Source organism: Ambystoma mexicanum, chromosome 14 (assembly GCF_040938575.1).
Source record: "Ambystoma mexicanum isolate Mex_15411 chromosome 14, UKY_AmexF1_1, whole genome shotgun sequence".
NCBI classification, from domain to species: Eukaryota; Metazoa; Chordata; class Amphibia; order Caudata; family Ambystomatidae; genus Ambystoma; species Ambystoma mexicanum.
The window spans coordinates 591,453,967-591,477,694 of NC_090940.1; the positions used below are offsets into that span (position 1 = coordinate 591,453,967).

At 43.7% G+C, this 23,728-nt stretch overlaps 1 protein-coding gene across 3 annotated transcripts in view; it reads right to left on the minus strand.

Annotated features, from left to right (window-relative positions):
* Positions 1–23,728, minus strand: part of GALC (galactosylceramidase) — a 271,332-nt gene that overhangs the window by 235,625 nt on the left and 11,979 nt on the right. For all 3 annotated transcript variants that reach the window (XM_069637935.1, XM_069637936.1, XM_069637938.1), the window contains exons 2-4: positions 19,193–19,261; positions 14,187–14,250; positions 859–972 (exon numbers count right to left, since the gene is read on the minus strand). In XM_069637935.1, the coding sequence (XP_069494036.1) occupies positions 859–972; positions 14,187–14,250; positions 19,193–19,261 (247 nt within the window). The remainder of the gene's footprint in view (positions 1–858; positions 973–14,186; positions 14,251–19,192; positions 19,262–23,728) is intronic.

The following is a 23,728-nucleotide window of genomic DNA, read 5'->3' on the forward strand; positions in this document are numbered from 1 at the left end:
GTCACCAGAAACGTCTCGCTCAAGCACCCCTTTACATAAGCAGATGAAACTGAAATCAGTATGGCCTGAGTAGAAAGCACAAAGGATGAGCTGCCAGTAAGAGAAAACACATTTGCTTGCAAATACAATGCTTACTGAGCCATCATTTTGTTTGGAGAAAGTTACCCATCAGAGAGCAGTGTTCACCCACTATCGAAACTGATGGGTTAGCTAGGGATGTCAGCCTCAAACAGCACAAATACAGGCTACTGTTATTTAAATTATGTGAAAGTCTGGACTTCTGATTTTCGCAAGAATACTTCTGCAATAATACCAGCCATGGTGGTAGAACTCTACCCATGGTAAAAGCATACTTTATTATGTTTAAAGACAAATGTCAAGCACATTTTTCATGGCTGATGCCCAGTATATTGCACAAATACCACTGAGCTTTGCTTGAGCTGTAGCCAAGAGTATTTTAAGACGCTAGAAGGAAGAGGAACGAAGAAACGGCATTCAGCATAGTTCTAATGCAAGAAAGAAATCCCTGCGAACGCAGTTAACATCAAGGGCTCAGTGGTACCGCAGACTTAAGGATGGCCAAAGTAGAAGAAACTACATTTGCAATCCATACCGCTGGGTTCAACATGACATTTATTTAATTTAACATCTCTGACCTAACTAGTTATATAGATTACTCCCATCTGCCGTTCATTCCATTTCTAGAGCCAAGGAGATATCAACTCAACCTCACTTCCAAAATGCTAACAAGCGATATACCAGAATGTAAGGGGCATTTCTGGGTTGAGGAGTTACAGGCGCATGAACATATAGAGACCTGATGCTATGGAAGTATGCAGTGCCTGTGGTATCACTAACCAATCAGTGTGATGTTTGGGTTTCTCTTTTTCGCTTCCTTCATGAGCCACCATTCGTAACCCCGAAAGTAGTTCTGGTCGTCCGGGTAGTGCATGTGGGAGGGCTCCGTTCCATCTAGCGGGAAAAAAGCAGAAACTAAATGAAAAACATGACTTACGGGGTTTTACAACAACATTCTTACACTGCTATATCACAGATCATTAATTGAGGGTTTGCAGTAAGAACACTGTTCCCAAAACGGCTCCGGTGTAACGGCTAAACAGTGGAGGCCACACTGCCATCACAAGCTGATACAACCCTTGCCCAACTGGATGCAATGACAAATTGTACGCCGGGATATGAGCAAGGCACTCACACCTAGGAGGTGGTAAACAAAGAGTTACCACGCCGTAAAACAAGCAAAGCAACTTTGTACTTCAAATTAGAAGGACAGTGCGCTCAACAATTAAAGGCCAGAATGGCCCAATGGGTGACATGACAATCTGATATATCATATCATCCACTTTCTACGAAGGTAATACACACAAGTAGTAAATATATGTAGGATTTAGACAGATTTACATTTACACAGAAGCTTTGAGGCATTGAATGAACCCTGTGTAATCAATGCACCCAAATAAAGAACCCTCTTTCTTCATGCTTTGGCTGCATGCGTCAGCAGCATGGGATTTTGAGTTTCCAGTAGAAGGCTTGGTTGAAAAATCATGTTTGGTTTACCAGAGCTGCAGGGTTCTCCTCTGTGCCAACACCATACCAGTTGAAAAGGTAAACCACACGTTTCGACAGCCATGAGCCCCCCTCTCCACATTCACTGCCCACCCACCCAAACACCACTTCCCCTACTGCTAGCATCTGCAGCAAACTGCATTGTAAAATTAAAAGGCACATTTAAACAAAAATGAACACATTTCAGGGGTTAAAGTGCCAATACGCTGTAACCCCTTTTCATGACATTTCAACTTTTCACAACATTTTAGGGACACGCTTTGACACTCCAGCCAGTTGATACTAGGAGGTTGTAAAAACTAAGAGTTAAAGAAGCAAGGTTTGGAATGAATCATAACTGCTGGCTTAGCTTTTGGCAATGATCCAACCCTTCGTTTTCAGGCCGATTTGTCATTAGACTAGGGGAATACCCTTATGCAAACCAGGCTTGATCTGAACCCAAAAATGGCAGTCCAGTCTGAACTGTCTGTTCACTTCCCTTCAGTACAACAGCACAAGCATCCCAGACATGCACCCATCTCGAAACCTTCCATACACCATTTCCCATTTGGCAGTAGGACCAATCCTGAGCTGCACATGTTTTGGGCAAATCTACAATGCCCTTCCATTTCCTCAAGGAGACACAAGTGGGCTCCTAGAAAAGCCTGGTTTACAGTTCTGGATTTTGTGATGAAGGAATGAAGCCAAAAATGATTTTGTTTCCCCAAATGGCTGGGGTGGGTACAGGGGGCGTCTCAGTCTGCCAAGAATAGCATAGGCATGAAACACTGATTTGCAACCAAAACTAGTGCAACTTCTGTCCGTCGCAGCAATTGGCACCAAAGATTGTACCAGACCACTGTGAAAAACCTGAGGGCGTTCGCACTTCCTTCTCCCCATATTCTTCCTCTCAGGTGGCCATGGAAAGGTCACCACTTGTGGATACCGACCCTGGGGTGGATTTGCGAGGGTGGATCACCTGGGGACCTGGAGGAGTGGGAAGAGGACGTCTGCAGGTGAGACACTGTATTCCCCCTTTCCTTTTCATGAGGAACCTTTCATCCCTGAAGCTTTTATAGGGACAGGTTATCAGACTCCGGTTCCCTCCGGTCAGGATGACCAATAGAAACACCCTTGTTATAGGAAGACTAGAAAGAGACCAAACCGAAGGATCGCTCTCCATATGGGCAAAGTAGAACTCCTTCATAACTCTTGTAAGGATTCCCTGACTCCTCAAATATATATCAACTCAGACAGTAAATAAATAGGAGTCCCCCATATAACACAGACACACACACACTACGACCCTAAAAAGAAATTTCAGCAAAAATGTGTCGACAAAATGGCATTTGAAAATATGCCATTCAAAAAAAATCAAAATAAACCGGATCATGCATGTCCTGTTAACTGGTGTAATGAAGGTCAGGCAAACTACTTGCACCTAAAACCTATTGAGAAGCTACAAGTGCTTAAAACCAGGCCGAAGCAGCCTAGCCGGGGGAACCTGCCTGGAGAGAAGGTGGCAGGCATGTGGCGAGGAGCAGGACTTGCAGAGGGAACGATGTGTGTTCTCTGGGGAGGCAAGAGGTCCCGCGACCCGAGTGGGCCGCGAGACGACCAAAACCCCAGCAATTGCCTGTGTTACATGTTCCCAGCTGGAGCTGGGGAACCCGGAGAACTCCGGACTCCCGCGAGTCGATGATCGAATGTTTTACAAAAGCGAGTACGGCTTACTGGAACTGCCAACGCCTATCCAGGAGTAGACAGCAGAACGAAGAACAGCACGAAGCCGCCCGGTGAAGCAAAGCAGCTCTGGTGAGTGAGAGACAGGAAATGCACATACAGTGGTGCTCTCGGGCGAATGTAAACATTTTAATGTTTACGCATAAGCGTGAGGCTCATAATAAGAGGGTTTGGAAAACGACTGAAGACATAAGGAATCACGAACCTGTACAAAGTGTTTTGGGAAATACAATAAAGGAATGATGGAAAAGATGGCAAGTATAGTGGGAAACAAAAGGGCAAATATTGAATACCGAACTAAAGAGAAGATATGGGAATCATGTGACTCCTTCCTAAAAAAAAACCTTTAGAAAAACATTGTCATGGTGTAGTTCTGCATTCAGAATAAGGTACTACATTTCATTTCTTCAAGCTGGCACAAATGTCAAGCATCCAGAGACAGGCAAGTAAAATATAAAACAAACAGTATACTCTTGTAAACATAACAGGTCGGAACAGTGTCTTAGCCAAACAAAAAGTAAACTTTAAAAAGAAAAAAAAGAAAAATAAAAAACACGACCACAGGTACTTGCCAAGATGATACTTTATTAGGTTAATGCCATGTTTTTTCGGTTAGCTTTAAAGACATTAGATCTCTTCCTCGGGCAGTCCATGTAACAAAGACAACATTGCCCACTTACGGTGCATTCAAGTTGGAATGCTTGCAGTATAATACACAATGTCAATGTGCAGTTCTTTCTCACAATATTTATGACTTTTAATGTCCCAACTTCATGAAAAATTCAGAAATGTGAAATGGCCTCGTAATTAGCAGAAACATGTATAGTGTCTGCAATTAGTGGACATGCCTGTCCCATGCACATCTCAAATGCTGACAAAGCCAGTCAACAATGAAACAATGTATACTCTCTTTAAGTGTTAAGTTATCTTTCTCATAAAGCAACTCTTCACATTTAGTAATTACATAAGTAGAATATTTTTATTAACAACATACAGTGCATTTCAGAAAGAAAAAGTGTACATAAAATAAAATTGAGCTTGACATGTTTTGGCAGGAAGTCTCTCTTCATCAGGAGCAATACATTCCTTAAAAAGTTCAACAACTTTTTATTCAATCTTCTAGCTTCAACCTATCTAATGTGTCTACAAAGCAAATGAAAAGACTTAGGTCAGTGTGCTTGTTATATATATACACTTTATGTATGCAAGATAGAACAGTTATAGAAAATCACCTTCAGGTCATTCGCTGTGTTTAGAACTCAACTAATCATCTTCTTAAGTAGTACATCTAAAATTATGATAAGGAATATCAGATTGAGGATTTAATTTCTCTGTTGAGTGTTCAACTTGTGTGGTTTGCAGAATATTTAGTGAATTGTGCCTACCTGGTAGACGGTTCTTAGTAGGGATGCTGTAGTACACTATTAGTGCAGAGTTACTAGCCTTTTCCAACTAGATATTCCTAAAGAGGAACAGATATGTCCAAATTAGAGTGATGCTACTACGGCTATCATAAAGGTAAGTCAATCGCATGTCTGTATGAGTACATTAATGCTGTGGCTTACATTGCAGTCTTTAAATAGTCTCATACAGTGTGGCGGTATTAAGTAGGTCATCTAATCTCACTTGTACTGTAACAGATAGCTGTATGAAAATGGCTTGAATTTCTCGTGATGCCCGTTTAATATATCCAGCCTATGTTCTGGTCATAACTTAGAGTGCCACTTACCAGCAGACCAGTGTGGCTGTTCTTGATCTCGCTGTACTGCGTTTTGTAAAAAGCGGCTGTACGTCCAATTGTGATTGGAGAACAATATAGGAAAAACATGATCTCAGTAGTCTATGTCCACTCTTTTGAAATCAAAAGTATTTGTTGAACCTTATCCAATGGAAAATACTCGATTTCCAAAGAGTTACGACCTTCAGATTGCAGGAACATCGATGCAGTTCTTTTTGAAACTCACATATCCTAGGACATCCAGAATGGAAGTCTAAGTTAGCCTGCTGGAAACATTATATTGACGATATTTTTGGAATTTGCTAAGGGCCACAAAAAGAACTAAAAGTATTCTCGATATACCCGAACGACTGGCATCCCAGGGTTCAATTCTCACTGGACGTAGATACCCCAAGTGTATACTTTCTGCACGTTTTAATAAATCCAAATGACAGACTGGCAAGATCGATTTACCGTAAACCAACGAATGCCAACAATACATTTTGTTATGCCAGCTATCATCCATCACATCTCAAGAACAATTTGCCATCAAGTCAATACATGAGAATGCGCAGGATCATCTCCGACGACTCTGCATACCAAGATGCAGTAACTAATGTTACAGCTAGAACAAGCGATTACACAGATACGATCTTAGAAAAAGACTCTCCTCAAACCTAAATCTAAACAGAGCGAACCGCCTTTACACATTTGATGATATTTTCATAACAAAGTGGCCAAATTAAAATCGGATGATCAAACAAAAATGGAAAGTTACAAGGCTAGACCCTCAACTAACTAAACCGTTTCCAAAGCCACCAATGATAGCCTATACAAGTACACAAGAGGTAGAAACTAGAGGGATAATCTCACAAAATAAAAATTAAATCCACCTAAACCAACTTCTTTTAAACAGAACGCAAACACGAAACATTTCTGTGTCTCCACTGCAGTTATTGCAACAACATGCAAAAAAAATAATAATAAATAAAATAAAAAAGGTGACCATATCAGACATCCTTTGCTACTGGTTATTCAGAATTTGTTATTTATTGGCTAATCTGTCTTTGTGGAAAATTCTATGTAGGACAGACAAGAAAACGGAGGAGAGAAAAAAAACATACATCCAATATAAGAACGAACAACCAAAAACCACCAGTGACTAGACATTTTACTGAAAATAGACATACAATAGCACAACTGTTAGGCAAGATTTGTTGCAGTACTCTTTGGGTGCACTACAACAACAGTGACCACCTCCTGGCAATAGGATCCCAACCTTTGGTATAAGTCTGTACTACACAGGTTGGTAGTGTGGTTGGCAGTCAGGCTCATCTCAAGAGGGTCAATGTGAGCAGTAGGGTGGTGAACAGAGATTCACAGTACCAAGTATCCAAATAAACAATTATACTCAAGGTTTCTTGATTAAACAAGTATTCATTTATTTAACAGTCAGTTTGAATAAGCCTTCTCCAGAAGGGGCAATATAATAGTAACACACAAATACACTTCAAAATAAACATGCTTAGTTTCTCTAAGTCAGCAAATACCCATTAGGGATGGCACACAGGCACTACCTACACTCTCAACTGACTTAAATGGCTAGGACACTGTAGGCATTAATATATCACTAGTACATTTAGAGCAATACTGAAATTGGTTTCCAAGAAAAGGGTTATTAGAATAACAAGAGATCACACAATTATTCTAGAGCAAGTACTGTTTGAACCCCCCTCCCCAGCAGAAGTACAGGCAGCTTCGAGAGGATGTCCAGACAGGCTTACTTTGATTGGTCCCACTAACTCAAAGGGAGAAGTCGTCCTTGCAGGGCTTCTCTAGTCGAGGCGAATTCGGAGCTTCAGCACAGCAGCAGGGCTTCACCGAGCAAACCAACTGTCCAGGAGTTGCAGCAGGCGTCCTCTTCAAGTTCTTCTTCAGATTCCTTCGCCCTATGGTCTGCCTTGCAAGCCAAAAAGCCATGCCTTTTATGCAGGTTTCTCCCATTCATTCCAGCCTAGCTGCCAGTCAAACAGCAGGGGGGCTGTCCTTGCCGGACAGCCAGCCGGCCAATCACCTTTGGGTGAATTTCTGTAACCCAGGGGATTAAGCACAGGGAGTTTTGGGCACCTTCCTCACTTCCTGCCCCTGTCAGACAAAGGTGGCTTCACTCGTGAATCCCGGCCCAGACAAAACAAAAAAAGGGACCAAACCTGGTTTGGTGCACAGAGTAAATCTCAAGAAGTACCTTTCCAGCAAGAAATGGTGAAAAAAGAAGACAGGTGCTATTTTTGTCAAAATGGCGCCGAAGGGTGCTTTACTGCAACTGCGAACGCAGCCTACAGTAAAAGCACACAACAGTAAAAGTAAACCACTGCCACCAGCCATTGATCGTGGAAAGGGTAACCTAAAAATGTTACATGATAACCTAGACAAAGGGGATACCAAGTAACCCCTCCAGCATCCTATTGTAAGATAGTGTGTGCTGGGTCTAGAAAGTTACAAATTTAAGTAAAGCCAATTTCACTTCACTTCTCTTGGAAACAGTTTATCCAAGAGAAGTTATTTAAACCTTTGGGAAATCTGATATACTTCCCTGTGCCACTGCACTGAAGGTGCTGTATGTCACAATGTAAAAAGATGCCTATGGAGTTTGTCAGACTCCAAAAACCAAAACAAACACACATAGTTCAAATCACATAAAAATACATGAGAAGAGTGGGACAAAGGACTCACTCTCTCCAGGTTAAAAATTAAAAAGCCCTAGAGTCCAGCAGAAGTGCTGTGGGTATCTAAGGTAGAGAGGAATTAGCATATTTCTGAGAATTCTCCCGAACAACTAAGATTTTTAGCGACAGTTAAATGTAGACCTAAATTTAACAGTCTGTGCCGGACTAGATTCATTTTGCTCACAAATCCCAGCACACATGACCCTGGATCCCAGTCTATCGATTGATCCAGCATTTCTTCCAGTGCTTTGCACACATCCACCCAATACTTGGTGACTATTCTACAGGACCATAACATGTGGCGTATGCCTGCCTCCTTGCTCCCACATCTAGGGCATTTCCCCCCCGACACTGTAGCATACATGTTGTGGAGTCGAGCTGAGGTGAAATGCACTCGGTTTATTATTTTTTAAATGGATTAGTCAGTATCTAGAGTTACAGGAGATATATTTCAATAATCTACATATTTGCGTCCAGTGTGCGTCTGAGGGAAATCCCCAGGTCCTTTTCCCACTCCCCCTTGACATCTGGTGCCTGGACCTACCTAGTTGACAGCATGATTTTGTACAGTACTGAGGCTGACTTCTTAACTGTGCCGGTGGAGAGTACATACCCTAAACTCGGGTGTGGGAAGGGCGCATCGGGGAAACTATCCCATATAGTTGCCATTGCCGAGCGCAGTCTGAAATACTGTAGTTTCTGCAGAAGGGTATCACCTACAATTGCCTTTATATCTTCCCAACTAATGAATTGATTTTCGTGGAATAAGTCTCTGAAGTATTGTATGACCCTGTCCCGCCAGTGTGTGGCCAGATTCGCATCGTGTGTTGGGGGCAGGTTTGGCACTCCCCATAAAAGCATGCCTGGATTGTACATCACAGCTTTGCTGGGGTGACCAAGTAACCTGGTTCATGGCCAATATGTGACCAGGGGAGGATCCATCCTATTATCGCTCTTTGTCTTCCCCTCGGCTAGCTCGTGTAGGAGAAGCGCTGGGTCTCTCCCTTGTGTTTCCAGAGCCACATGGGACGCTGAGGGTTCCCCCTCCTCCCAGTACACAGTGTAATAAGCCTGAGCTGATAGGAAGTACAATTAAAAATCGTTGGGGGGGGGCAAGTCCCCCTTGCTCGTATGGCATAGTTAGCCGCTTCTGGCTCACTCGTGCTTGCCCTTTCCACATAAACGTTGAGCATGCCCCTTGTATCCTCGTGAAGAGGGATCTCCCTGACCACACCGGCACCGTGCTGAACAAGTAGAACAGTTGTATAATCATTTTGATTAATGCCAGTCGACCCATCAGTGAGATCAGGATGTGACTCCAATGGTTGCATGTAAAGTATACGGACCCATTTGATGAAATTTGGGCCAAACCCGTACTTGCTCAGAACTCTAAACAGAAAGGGCCAGTACACGGGGTCAAACGCTTTTTGCATATCAAGGGTAAGTGCTGCCGCCTTGCAGTTTTTTAGGATCTTTGCTAGAATGTTATAGTACATCCGTACGTTAGATGCCGTGGACCTTCCCTGTACAAATCCCTCTTGGTCCCCGTGCACCATGTATGGCATCAGAGGGTTTAGTCAGGTAGCCAGTATCTTTGCGAATATTTTCGCGTCAGTATTTATGAGGGACAACGGATGATACGAACGCAGTCCTCGGCGGCTTCCTGGCTTTCATTAGCAGGGTTATGGCCACCTCTCGCGTTGTGACTGGCAATTTGCGGCCTTCCAGTGCCTCAGTCCAAAATGAGTGGAGATGGGGAGATAAATCATCTATAAACTCCCTATTAATTCCACGCCTAGCCCATCAGAGCCAGGAGCCATACCATCCGGGAGGTTCTTTATTGCTTCCTTTATCTCATTCAGTGTTAAAAAGGTGTGTCAAGTGCGTTTTGCGTTTCCCCAGACAGGAGGTTAGTGCCTATCTTAGCTTAGTAACTGTCAATTTCGCTGTCGGTTGCTGCACTTTTTGGGGGGGGGGGGAGAGAAAGTAAAATTTAGCATAAAAGTTGTAGAACACTTTGCTTATTTCTTCTTGTTTTGTGACCGCTACCATGTCATTCCTGGTTATGCACGGGATATTCTTGTTCCCTGTATCTTTGTACTGCATCTGGTCTATCGAAAAAGCACACTTCCCCGTTTGCTGCCACCCGGAATTCGTCCAGATGCACTTTAACATCAGCTTTGGTCTGCACTGTCGGGGAGGTCACGTATTGCGTCTGCAGGCTAGCTATTGCTTCCTCCCTCCTTCCCAGCTCCATCCGCAGATGCCGTAATACTCCTAACTCCGTAGACATGGTGATACCTCTGATGTAGACCTTAAACGCTTGCAATAGGACTGCCCGTTTGGCAACCGAACCCTCATTTTTCTCAAAAAGCTCGGTGACATGTTGTGACAGACTGGTCCTGTATACCGGGTCTGTTAACGCGGCAGCCTTAAACCTCCATGGTATCCTTTGTGGGGCACCATCTGGGATATCTATCACCAGTGAGTGATCCGTTAATGTCCTGGGCAGTACTCTAGTCTCTATCACCCAACCCATGGCCCTCTGGGACACCAGCCGTAGATCTATTCTGGAATGCATACCATGGACCGATGAATAAAAGGTGTAAGCCCTCTGTGACCCATGCAGTGAGCGCCAGCGTCCCTAATACCCAGATCTGTGATAGGTGTATGGATTGTGCAGGCAGCTCCAGTTAAGGATCTAGGGGTGGCTGATGTCCCGTCTAGGTCTACATCTAATATGGTATTGAAGTCCCCTCCACATATGAAATGGGTGGTTGGGTGTTTGGCACATTTCTGAAAGACATCTGTGTAATGCTCATCGATGTTGGGGCCATATATATTAATCAGTAGCACTTCGGCGCTGCCCAGTTTGCCATGCACCACCACATAACCGCCACCCGGGTCACTTTCCGTCACATAATGAGTAAACGGTAGTGATCTATGTACCAGTAGCAGAACACCCCGAACCTTGGTGGAATAGGAGGTATAGAATCGATGATAACCTCATTCTTGAGGGAATTTGCTTGCTTGGTGTTCCATTAAATGTGTTTCCTGCAGGAATAGTTTCCACACTCCCTGTCTATTTACATATGCCATCACTTTCCTCGCCTTCACAGGCATACCTAGGCCCCTCACATTCCAGCTAACTAGTTTAATCCCATCCAACCCTTTATCAGCCATTATCTGTCATATGCGCTTGTTTAATCCACACACTCCAATATCTCCCAACAATATTGCAGTAACTTATTGCCGTCTGTGCATTAGTTTAACTTTAACTTCCCAACTTCCCTCCCTTACCCCCCCTCATAGTTCCCCACTACAACTATGCAAGACCCATTGCTCTCCACACCATACCCACTACACTAAACTATGCACTCGCAACGGGGGCGGCCACAGCAGTGGCGGCCAGGGTCCGGGAGCTGACATAAATGGTGTGTCATTTTATAGCTTCTGATCTTAAAGTGACGTTACCAGTACACATTGTGAAGCACATCGGTCAGCCAGGTGCTGGCATTGCGACACGTGGGTCCCACACGCGCTGGCGGCAGTGTCCACTGATTGTCTCATGCTCTCGCTGGCCAGGATTATGCCTCTGGCTCATGTTCTCGCAGGCTGGGATTATGCATCTGGCTCAGTTTAGAGCAGCAATGCTGCCCTCTTAGGTAGGGTCCTTTACTCGTTGACAACTACCGGTGGCTGCTTTTCAAGCAATGGGATGGTCACATAAAAAAATAGGTTTTATTTTTGTATTGCATACGCAACCTGGCCAGGTACAGCATCGCGTAGGGTATCATTCGTTCTCTTAGCATTTTCTTCACTCCCGTAAATGGACGCCTTTCCACTGCCAGGGTGTAGTCAGGGAATATACGGATCACACTGGATCCCATCTTCAGTTCTTGCTTATCCTTAGTGGCTCTTAATACCAAGTCTGTGCCTTTAGTTCATAAGTCTTGCTATTATCGGCACTGGGTAGGTGCCTGGTTTAGGCCTCACAGCCGTTGATCTGTGTGCACGCTCCAACGTGAATCTTCGACCATCATGGGTCTCCTAGTAGTTCTTTCAATAGTTCTTCGACTGCTAGTTCCATTGGGCCCTTCAGTGCATCCTTCGGCACCACCACAATACATATGTTGTCGCGGCGGGACCTCGCCTCGAAGTCCTTGCACTTTAACGGTCCCCAAATCATTTGCCATGTTGGTCACAGTGTTTTTTAATTTGTCCAGTGGATCTTCTGTGGCGCTAATCCGCATCTCTACCTCTGTGATCCACTGCGTGGCCTTATCCAGCTGGTTACGTATTCTTGTAACATTAAAATTAATGCCATCGAGTTTGTCATTAATAGCCGCAAAACCTTGCTGCATCAATGCGAAAACGCTTTGCGGATCCACGATAGCAGGTGACGACGGTGGTGGGGTAGGCCTCAAGCAGCCTGGGCCGTTATCACCCGTTGCATTCCCCTTGGGGGTCGGTTTGGCAAACGTATCCATTGCCCCACTTTTCTTGGAGGCAGAACCTTTGGGCATTTTACTGGGTTCCTGGCACATGTTCCATATACCGCTGCAGTTTCATAGTGGTGAGGGTCCTACCGAGTTGTTGTTCACTGGCGCAGTCATTTTGATGGTCAGAGATCAGGGTTAGTGTGGTTGTATGAGTTGCGCACATGTTGATCCCCTTCATGAGTTGGGTGATTCTTCAGCCACCCCTGTCCCTCCACGTGCAGGGCCATGAATTGTTCACTGCTGCTAACTCCCAGCTAGCCCTGTTGAACGTGTTATGTTGAATCGTGTCTACAACAGTACATATTATGCTCCAGTTCAGTTTAGCACGTGGTTTTGCAAATATCCAGCGATCCCTCGATCCGCTCTCATGCCCCTAATTATTTCATTCCGCTCGCGAGTAGGGAACTCCGTGTTCGGGATGCTGCGGCATCCTTGATGAACTAATGCCAAGTCAGGAGCGTGCCTCACGTATGAAGCTGGGGGTGCCCACTGTCCTAATGTCCCAGGGGCAGAGATTACAGTCGCTGCATCCGTGTCCCTGCTCAGAGGGTGAGCTGGTTGCCTCCTCCTGCCGTCCCAGTTTACTGCTCCACCTGCGTCCGTTGTCCCTTCAAGGGCTGATATGCTCCGGGGGAAGGGGTACGGCTGAGGTTGCTTGTCCCCGGCTGCGTTGTTTTTCTGGTGCCTTCCGCTCCCGAATCAGCCTGTCATGTCACTGCGGGGTTGGTTGGACCGGCGGGCTTCTTGAATGCAACGTGACTTTGCTACATTCTGCATCTGTTCTCCCACCGCACGGGAGGCCAGGGAAGCTGCCCTGTTTCTGCCGTCTGCGTTCAGCTGCCAAAGAGGTATCCGTGCCTCGAGTGAGGCAAGTAGGCAGTCTCCATGCTGGGTATAGATCTCCAGTCCAGGTACCCCATTGGCCGCCGTCCACTTACGTAGCTCCCTAGTAGGACTCGTCTGCATTGCGTGGCACTTCTCGCCAAGCGGGGCCTCATGGGTCTGCACTAATAGCTGGTCATATCTTCAAATGTGCAAGACCGGTTTCCCTGATTTTTCGGTCGAATGTGCACGGGTCGTTCATGTGGCTTCTACGCTCCGGACCCGGGCCTCCACTGGTGCTCACGCACAAGGTTGCATCCAGCCACGTGTGCAACAGCACCCCCCCCCCCCAAGATTCACTAAATATTATACAAACCACACAAGTTCAATACTCAGACTAATTAAATCCTCTGATATTGGTTATCATAATTTTAGATTGACTACTTATGAGCACCACTTAAGATTAGTTGGGTTCTAAATACAGTCAATGAACTATGGCGATCCCTGAAGGTGGTTTTTCTATAACAGATCATATATATATATATATATATATATATATATATATATATATATATATATATATAAATATAAATAAAGCACACTGATCTGAATCTTTTCGTTTACTTTGTAGACAGACATATTAGCAAGGTTGAAGCTAGAAGATTTAACAAAAAGGTGATGAACTTTAAAGAATGTTTTGCTTCGGATGAAGGGACACTTCCTCCAGAAACGGGTGAAGCTTAATTTTATTGTATGTAAAAAAAAAATATGAAAAGCTCTGTATGCTAATAAAATAATCTACTCATGTAATTACTTAATGTGACGAGTTGGTATATGAGAAATATAACTAAACACAAACTATTTAAGAGGTCACAAATATATTAATCGTTGACAGACATTACTGTCAGTATTTGAGGTGTGGAGGGGACGGGAGTGTCCACTCATTGTGGGCACTATACTTTTTTGTGATTCCATATTGTCGACTTCTAGTGCCAGAGTTGGATTTATCTCCCCTGCACCTGTGAACTATTAAGAGTCTTGTGATTAGTAGTACCTGATGAAAATACAAAGAGAACTAAAAAGGCAAAACGCCAAACCACCCACAGCACCTACCAGTAGTTTGTGCATCACCGCCAATCTCTACTTTCAGGATATGCAGAGAGGCACCAAAGTTCGGCTAGAGGAAAAAAAACAATTGAAATGACAAGAATTATATATTTCATAAAGATTTTCAAACATACAAAAATAGGACACAAAAATAGAACACAGAAAACAGTTGGATTCCAAACTTATTTTTATTAAGACACAATTTGTACAATTTTGCTAAAGTAGAACCCATACACGGCTTGGTCTAGTTTCTCAACACTGTTGCCCATGAGACATGGTTTTATTTCATGATCCAGGCCTAAACACTTAAAAGATTTCACAAGAGAAGCTTTTTTTAAATGTTTTCTTTTGACACATGGCTCAGAGGCCCTGAAACCACATAAGCTAATAATTGTAAGCGATATTCAATCAACACTACAGCTAAGTCAATGCCTAGTCTGGGATGTTGAGGAAAACCCTTATTGATGTATTTTTTATATTCAGTTCAGTACTCTGGATGACAACCCTTGTATAACACCCCCCTCTTAGAATCCCCCTGACCCCACTGAGCCAAGAAGTAGGTTTGTTTTGCAAATTAAAAGGTTTATTTGAAAAATTAAACAATATATATATCACACTTTTATAATAAATTAATATCTGATAGTACACTGAGACATATGATGTGGATCCACAATGGGTAGTGGTACACTTGATTACTTAGGAATAGTATAGAGGATGAGGTAGCTGAGAGTGCTTTTATGGCTTCAAGGACAACGCAATGATGAATGAAATGCAGTACAGAAAATAACTTGATATGGCTTCAACAAAAGGCAATGTAATCACTTTTCCTTGACAATTCACTCCCCCCTATGCAATACAGGAAATGGAAGGAGAGCACACAGTCTTCAAGAATCCCAACAAATCACACTTTATAATGCAATACACAGTTCCAGTTCCCCCAACAAGCTTAGAGGAAAACAGGTAGAGGTTTGAAACACAGGCCCAAAATGCTTTTTAAATGTGATGGCAATGGATGGGAAAATGTGCCAACTGATTTTAATTCCCTCTAGAGATTCAGGGTGAGTGGGAGATGCGTGTTGGTATTAGTTCAGGCTCACTTTAGCAATGCTCTATGAGTTATTACCAAGTTGCAAACCGATTTTAACAAAAGAAAGAATGGAGCTGCTATTTTGACAAGTGGAGAAATGGAGCCAAAATCGCAAATCGCGGTAAATTTCGCGAGTGCGTGAATCGCGATTGCGGTAATAGTATAAGGAGTTCTAGGCTTGTTGGAAAGCTTAGATTCTAAGCTTTCAGAGGAAAGTTAAATCTCGTTCCTAGCCCAAACGGTTCTAGAGATACGGACGATTTAATAAAGGTAGATTTTCGGATTTAAAGTAAAACTCAAAATGACAGGCGACAGCTTGCAGCTTCAGAATTGACAGGTGACAGTTGTGCAGCTTTACAAATGACAGATGACACGATTTCTAGGAGGCTGTTCTACTTAGGTTAAAATAGTTTGGATTAGATTATTTTAACTAAGAGATTGGTTCTGCACAGTTCTGCTAGGTACTCACAATATAAATTTGAACTAGGCCTCGTCACGGATCTGGTCAACACGTCCGGCTGCGGTTCTATCTGCTCGGCGGGTCAATCAGGCACCGGTTCTGCTCACAGCGATCTGGGTCAGCTCTGCTCTGCTGGTCTAGCCTCTCTGGATTCTGGATGTAACACTGCTTTCTGGGTACTGCTACAGGTTCTTGCAAAAATCCTCGGCAAAACTTCAAACAGCTTGCCCGGCTGTTGAATAGTTTGGTTAGTTTTGAGGCCTGCTGAAGAGGATTCAGCTGGTGGATTCAGGCCTCTCTGCTACAAATTCTGGAGTTAATTTCTGCTACAGGTTCTGGAGATTGATGGATTTGAAGTCTGGATCTCTGGATGTGAAGTCGTCGGTCAGCATGCTCCGCAGCAAATGGAATTGAATGTCTCTACCTGTCCCAGCAGTCTCTTTTTATGTGTTTTGGAAAGTGGGTGTGTGCGTTGGTCATAACTAAGCCTGCCCCTCTCACTTATCATTGGCCAATTCCTCCTCTCTCCCTTGATTGGGGGAAGGAAATGTGAGTCAGAGTGATGCTGTAGGTTTTATGGTCAGAGGAACCTCCCCTTGTCAGATTGCACACAAATCTATTTCTGACCCAAATACATATTTATCTATGTACCATTTTTCTAATATTATAGGTCCAGTTAACATTTTCTGTAGCACCAAACCATCCGATCCCTGTCTTTATATGATGTTGTGTCCACTGATGACAGAATTCTCCCCTTCTCATCCAGATAACGACCTCTAAACCTTTCCAGATTTTACACAAATGTGCACCAGGGATATGGGTTACAGATGATAAAGTGTCAGATTTTTAATATGCATACATTTGGAGTGAGACCCTATTTTCCGCTAGCAACCCCCCAGAATACACCACAGGGTCCTGACGCCTCTTAAAATGTTCACAGAAAAATCACAAAAATAACGATATTACTTATATAATTCTGACAAGTCCGCACTATGAGTCATCTATCTTTTTAAAATTATGCTCTGGTCAAAAAGGGGTGTGGCTTCCCACATCACAGGGTGGAATAACTGGTTTATCCACTTCCCCCAAGCCAGCTTGTTCACAGAGGCACAGCTGCCCACCAGTTTCTCCCAAGAGGAAGCTATTTTACGACGCCCCCAATATAACATTTGCCCGAGTCCAGGACAGGCCTTTGTTCAACTCCCTGTAGTCCCTAGCTGCTCCACCCCTAATCTAATCAGAGAGGTCTTAACTCCTTTTGGCCAGGGGCAGAGTGGCTGAGCATCCAGTTTCAACTCCTGTCGGGGGTAGTTGTCAGGCAGAATTCAGTTTCATTAAGCCAGGTTTCAGCTAAATGTCACTTTTTGTTCCCAGTTTTCTACATTCAAATCAAACTGACAATTTTTACCTATACATTAAATAATTACTTCCTTCAAGTCATTTCAGAATATAGTTTTACATTGTATCCACCTCTTAGCAAGTCTTTCCTTGGTCTGGTTTTGTTTCATTTGTTCAGTTTTACACAAAAGTCTGGTGGTTTTAAAACGCCGGCTTTCTGATAGTGGTGAGTACTGGTAATGCAACCATTTTTGGGATTAATAAAATGAATTCCCCATAGTTCTGAGTTGCTTTTTTGGCAATCAGCATTGCCATTCCCAATGGTTTCAGGCTACTGAGTGTGTAGCCCAATGGTGGTTTTAGGCAGTGCCCTCCTGTGCTCACAACATAAGCAAAAATGGGTGGCAGCATATTCTTCATGTTTTCCCTGTGCACTCTCTGGGGAGTTCTGGCCATCATGATGTTTTCCATGCCAGTACTGCACAGTTTTATTGTAGGGCTTGGATGCATGGGTAAAAACATCCCACATAATATAGTGGTAGCTGCCCTGCTGAAGGAAGTGCTTTATATTTTAATGGGACTCATCCCAAGCATGTTGGGAAAGCGAATTGATTGTGTTCAATTAAAACACGAATCACTCAACAATAGCCTCTATGCAGGACCTTCTATAGCACGTCTTCTTTTAATTACTCCCGACTTTAAATGTGCATCTTCTACCCTTTGACAATATTCAGGTTGTTCTACTATCCTACATGCCTGAATGACTTACAGATACACTCTGTTTAGGAAGCAAAGGACTCCTGAAGTGTTACCATTGAGGAAAGAGTTTGATTTACCCTTTAATTCATTTGAGCCATTCCTGAGAGATATGCAAAAAATGTAAGCATGTAAGTGACCAGGAAAGGATGATAAGAGGAATAAAGTTCATAAAGCAGCTTCACAGAAACTACAATGTGGAAAGCCCATTAAATCTGCCAGACAGAGGTGCAAATCGTAGCCTCAACGCATTGAGGATCCTTTTACGTAGCACTGTAAAATCGATAGCTTGTAATGTATGGCCCAACAAGCTCCCAAACTGTAAATTATGATCTGTGCTATTTTCGTACATTCACAGCAAAGAGCTGGGAATGGAATGGGAACCCTGTTTCTGCCTCCTCCACGAGCTCTGCTCTGAATCTGCCTGCATCTCCACCCACATTACATTTTCTTGTGAACAGAGATGTCGGAATGGCTGTGGATACTACCCGTTTTGCACAACTGCAAACACAGAGGACATGAATTTCCTTGCCCAACATACACCCCTTTCCTAAAACAATCAAATTGCAAGGAGAGGGCCACGGACACACAAGTATTAGTATCTGAAGTCCTCGGAGTAGTTCACATTTTCATGTAATTACTTGAATTGTCTAGAAGAAGTAGCAGGAGTTCCAAAAATCGCTATTTTTATAGGCCGTGTGTTCATGCAGCCATTACTTCTCTCTCTTACAGCGCTCATCACATTTTCCATTCGCTTTCCCCTCTACAGCTGAAAACGTTATCTGCCTATAAGGACCGTTGCTTATTAAAAAGGGTCAAGCGAAACAAACTGTTGATGCTGCTGTGTTGTTTTTTCCCTAAGGTCCCCTAAACCTTTAGGTTAAATGAAGCGGATTCTTATGGATGCCATAGCACACTATCTTTGTTATGTCGGGGCTAATAGTTGACTTTGCTAATACTCCCAAGCCAAGGCACTAGACCATAAACTGTATAGGTTTGCACAGAAAGAAACCTTTTGAATCAGTGTATTATGTTTAAATCCGCTTTAGAAATATTCTGATCTCATAAAATTAAAAAGGGAGTCTTTGTTAATACTCTTTTCAAAATAATCAAAGAGTCCCGGCCAACAAGTACTACAGGAAATCTTGAATGAAATCACCCCACCTCTTGGCCCAAGGGTGCGAAAAAGCTTTTGCACCCTTGGGCGCACAGCCATTAGGTGTCCCTCAACCCTCCTCAACAGCCCTAGCGACCTAGTGCCTGTGGCGCTACTGCTTAATCAGTCCCGCTTTGTTTCCCACACAAACATAAAATAAATACTTCAAAAAAATGGTTAAGGATAACAAGTTTTATTTCCAATTAAGTTTTTACCTTGAATAAATAATCGAGTATCTGTGTGCGGTATGGCTCCGGATAATTAATGAGGAGTCGCGAAGTTGCCTAGAAGTGAAAATGAAGAACACAAAACATGAAAACAATAAGAGAAGACAAGCATAGGCATATACCTTGTACTCCGTTTGCTACTAGGTACCAAGAATACCCACACAAAATCAATGGGCCTCATTAGGAGTTTGGTAGTAAATTGGCGTTAACATTCCGACAAATGCATTTACTGTTACCACCACTCGGGGCCCGATTCTCAAGTGGGTGTTAATTACCGAAAATGTCCTAAAAAGTGTTAACGACATTTTCGGTGATTAACACCTATTCTTAAGGTGGCGCATTCTTTCGAAGTCAGACTGAAAGCACCACTTTTGGAATATGGGTGCTGGTTGCTAGGAAGGGCTGAAAACCGAACTGGCAACCAGCACTTTTGTTATCTCTCCTTTTGCATGGGTATTCTGTGGCACTCCTCCAGTTTCGGAACTGCTTGTAATTGGCGCCGAAGTACGGTACCAAATTGGTGTCAGAGGAGGAGTGCCACAAGAAGCACACAGCTCTTTGGGTGTGCAGATGGTGACAGGTGGGTCCTACACTGCATTTGTTTAGGTTTGTTTGCAGAAGAGTGCATACTGCCATCCATGGTTCTACTATGGATGGCAGTATGCACTCTTCTGCAAACAAAGAAACAAATACAGTGCAGGACCCACCCGTCACCATCTGCACACCCAGAGAGCATGTGCATTTTTGTTTTCATCTCGGCAGCATTTTCGTTAAATAATGATTCCCTCGTTATTTAAAGAAAGTGCTGTTGAGATTCTGCAATCCGCCCGTTTCCATTAGAAACGGGCAGATTACAGAGAAAGCACTGTTGTGCTTTGCGAAGACGCCCAGGCCCACATGAGAATAGCAGTGGTCCTTGGGCGTCAAGAAATGGCGGAGTGAGTCGTGCTATTTAGCATGCTCACTGCGCCACAATGAGAATCGGGCCCTCAGTCACATGGCATTACAACGGGAGGACAAGCATTGGTAGGTCTGCGTAAATCCCCATTCTTGGAGTGCATAGGACTTCATGTAGATCTTCCGGCAGATTTACCACAAGCAGTTTTATCGCCAATTGATAGGAGGTAAAGTGGAGGATTTATCACCAGCTTTTTGCTGGGAGGCGACTCTTTCACTTTACTGCCAAACTCAGAATTTGGCAGTGCAGTAAAAGAGACAGTCATTCAGTTACCACCCAAAAAAATAATTGCTTTACATTTACTAAATTTTTAACGAGGCCCTATGCCTATAGATGCAAAGTGAAGTCACAATCATCCTTTTGCACACAGCTTCTTGTGAGCTAAAGAGATCATCCCTGCGCTTCAATTCTCTCTGCTGCCCTGTTTCTCTTCCAACTCTATATGACCTCATATTAATTGAAAAGTCAGCTGAAGTTTGGACTACCTGTAACTTTTTGTTTACAGCAATTGAGAAAAAAAAAAAAAAATTTAAAACACAGGTTGACAGCTGTTTTTCTGACTAATTCCCAGACACAGAGGTATAGAATGGGGTTAAGGAAAGGAGACGATTCAAAGAAAATAATATAGGAAGACAGAGGAAGTAAAAGGGCCAAAGGGGAAGGAGAGACCGTAATAAGGGGACAAAGGGGTGGGGACACCCCTTTACCAGATACGGATATTTGGTATTCAAGCACTGTTCTTTGAAAGGATCGATTGCAGATCCCCATTGCCGCAGAGCAAAGGCTGCCCTTAGCGAATGCAGCCTATATAGCGGTGAAGGAAGTATTCTATTCAATTTGGACTTCATGAAAAGTTTGGCAGTAAACCTGTCAAAATACAGCCAAAGGGATTTACTGTTACCACCCCATGTCCTGTGGATTTACAAGTGGTGGTAGGCGGTACAAGTTCCCTTTTTTTTGGAGTCCATAGAAGTCCCATGTGGATTTCAGCGGGATTACCTCCAGTTTTCCAAATATTTGGTGGTAATGTGGCAGATTTCCATCTACCTTTTTGCTGGAGGAATATCTTCCACCTCACCTCACCGCCAAACCTGTAGTACGGTAATGCATCAGTAAAAGAATTACTGCCACATTACTGCCGTTTTTTACCGAACCACTGTACTCGTAATGAAGCCCTTTGTGTCCGTTTTATCTTTTTGACTCAAACAGTCATATTGTGGACCAGCTTGGACAAAGCTCATCGAAGAGGTTGCTCTCCCCTAAACTTCTCCCCAGAATAAGATTTCGTCAGAGCTGCCATCGATCCCAAATAAGGATTGCAGTAAAAATGGCATAAACGGAACTGCGCGCCTTGTAGCATACTGTAAACTTCTTGACCACAGCTAATACGATCAAAGTTGCTAGAAGCCCTAACGGCAACATGACAATACATCATTGCGTCTTTCAATGTTTGCAAGTTTATTTCTCAGGGACCGAGGTCATTTCAGCGGTCTCCAAAAAAACATTATGTGGCCTGCAAAATTGTTCACCTCCTCTGCAAGTGGTATGTTGTTACCACAGGCAGGGTTTGAATTTGAGATTGGAGGAGCAGGAGTTAAAACCACCTCCTGGGTGTCACAGGCAGGAGCTACTGCTGAGGAAGCAGGAACTACCTGAGATGCTCCTTTAAATTTGTATGCATTTTGTATAAACTATTGTGTTCAAATGTGTATTAGTTGTGTTCCATTTCTTTTTTTAATTAACAGTCTCAAATGCTCAAAGTTAATGTCCCATTTACATGTTTGCAAGGCACCAGTTGGCCCTAGGAGCCAAAAGTAGCTCCAGGTAGCTGTTGGATTCAAGCTAACCAGACTTTACTATGTTAGAGGCAGGAGCAAAATAGCTCCCAGCTCCTCTCAATTTCGAACCCTGCCACAGGCATGGAAGTGTCACATTTGTTACTCTTCTCAAGAAAATCATACAAAAAAATGAAGTGTTCTGCAGGGTACGAAATTAGGATTCAATGAGCAAGAGCTAAAACTAGCTACTGGATGTCCAGCATCACGCAGTAGGCAGGAGCTAGCTTTGGTGAACCAGGATTGAGTAAACAGTACAACGCCCAATCTTAACTTCCACATCGCATGCTAGTTTTAACTTTTTGCCCATTATGATCATTATGCTTAAATATACGCCAACTGTGACGAATCCCAGGATATCGTCACTGCTTCCATAAGGCGAGCCCCATCCCATGAGACCAGGGATATGAGACTACTCCTCGATAGTCCCTCCGGGGGTGTTTCTCAGCAGGTGGATCTCATCGGGGGGGAAAACCCCCTGTGGGACAAGCAACTACCATATCGGGAGAGTGTGGTATCCCCGCCAATTACCTGACTCTTGAACCCCTTTCTACAACCTTACAACCTTTGGTGACCCGAAAGATCCCGCCACATTAGACTTGGAGAATGCTCTAACTGGCCTCGGCTTTACCATGTACATTCAAGAACCCACTCATAACAAAGGCAGGACCCTCAACTGGTTAGCCGGCGCTAACTGCAATATTAATGTCCTCGCCAATACCCCCCGCTTATGGTCTGACCATCATATCATAACTTTTAACAATGAAGCTACCCCGCGGGCCCCGACCCTGATAGCCCCAGCCCTCTCTACTAGAAGAAAAAAAAAGGACATAACTAAGGAGAAACTCCTCCCTCTGCTACTCCCATCTCTCAACGTCACCCACAGACACTTGTTCCGATCCCACCTCCTTAGTAGACATCTACAACAGTACTATGCTTACAGCTATAGGCTCCATCGCACCCATCAAACTTAGGAAGTTAAAACCACGAGCACATCTGAACTCCTGGTTCACCCCACAGTTAAGAGTGCTCCGCAAAGCTAAACGCTCTGCTGAAAATCGCTGGAAAAGCCACCCTTCTGATGAGCACAAAGATGGCTTCTTTCTTGCCTCACTCACCTACAAAGATGCTATTATCACTGCCAAAAGAGAGTCCCTTAATAACCGCATCCTGCAAGCTGAGTCGAACACAAAGGAACTCTTTAAGATCATAAAAGAGCTAAAAACTCCAGCCCCCCCCCCCCTGACACCTGCACCAAAGATAGTAAATGGTGTGCCAACGTCCAGGCAGCCTTATTGAATAAAATATCTATGCTTCAATCCAAAATCAAAGACAAGCAAGACAGTCTGAAACTTGACAAACAACCACCCCCCCTGCTAGGTCCCCTTCTCTATACTCGGCCAACATTAAATCATTTGCCTTCTCACCACTCACTACCACTGAGGTAGAAAACATCATCTTGAGAATGAAACCATCTAACTGCCAAGGCGACCCTTGCCCAGCCCCTATCATTAAGGACTCTGCTCACATCTAGCCCCTTTTATCACGGCTTTTATAAACTCCTCCTTTAAATCAGGTATTGTCCCTGACAACCTCAAGGACACTTGGGTGATCCCATTGCTTAAAAAACCATCCCTTGACCCCAACATACCTACCAACTTCAGACCCATAACCACTGTCCCATTTTTGCTCAAGATCCTAGACCGCGCAGCATACCTCCAGATCCAAGTC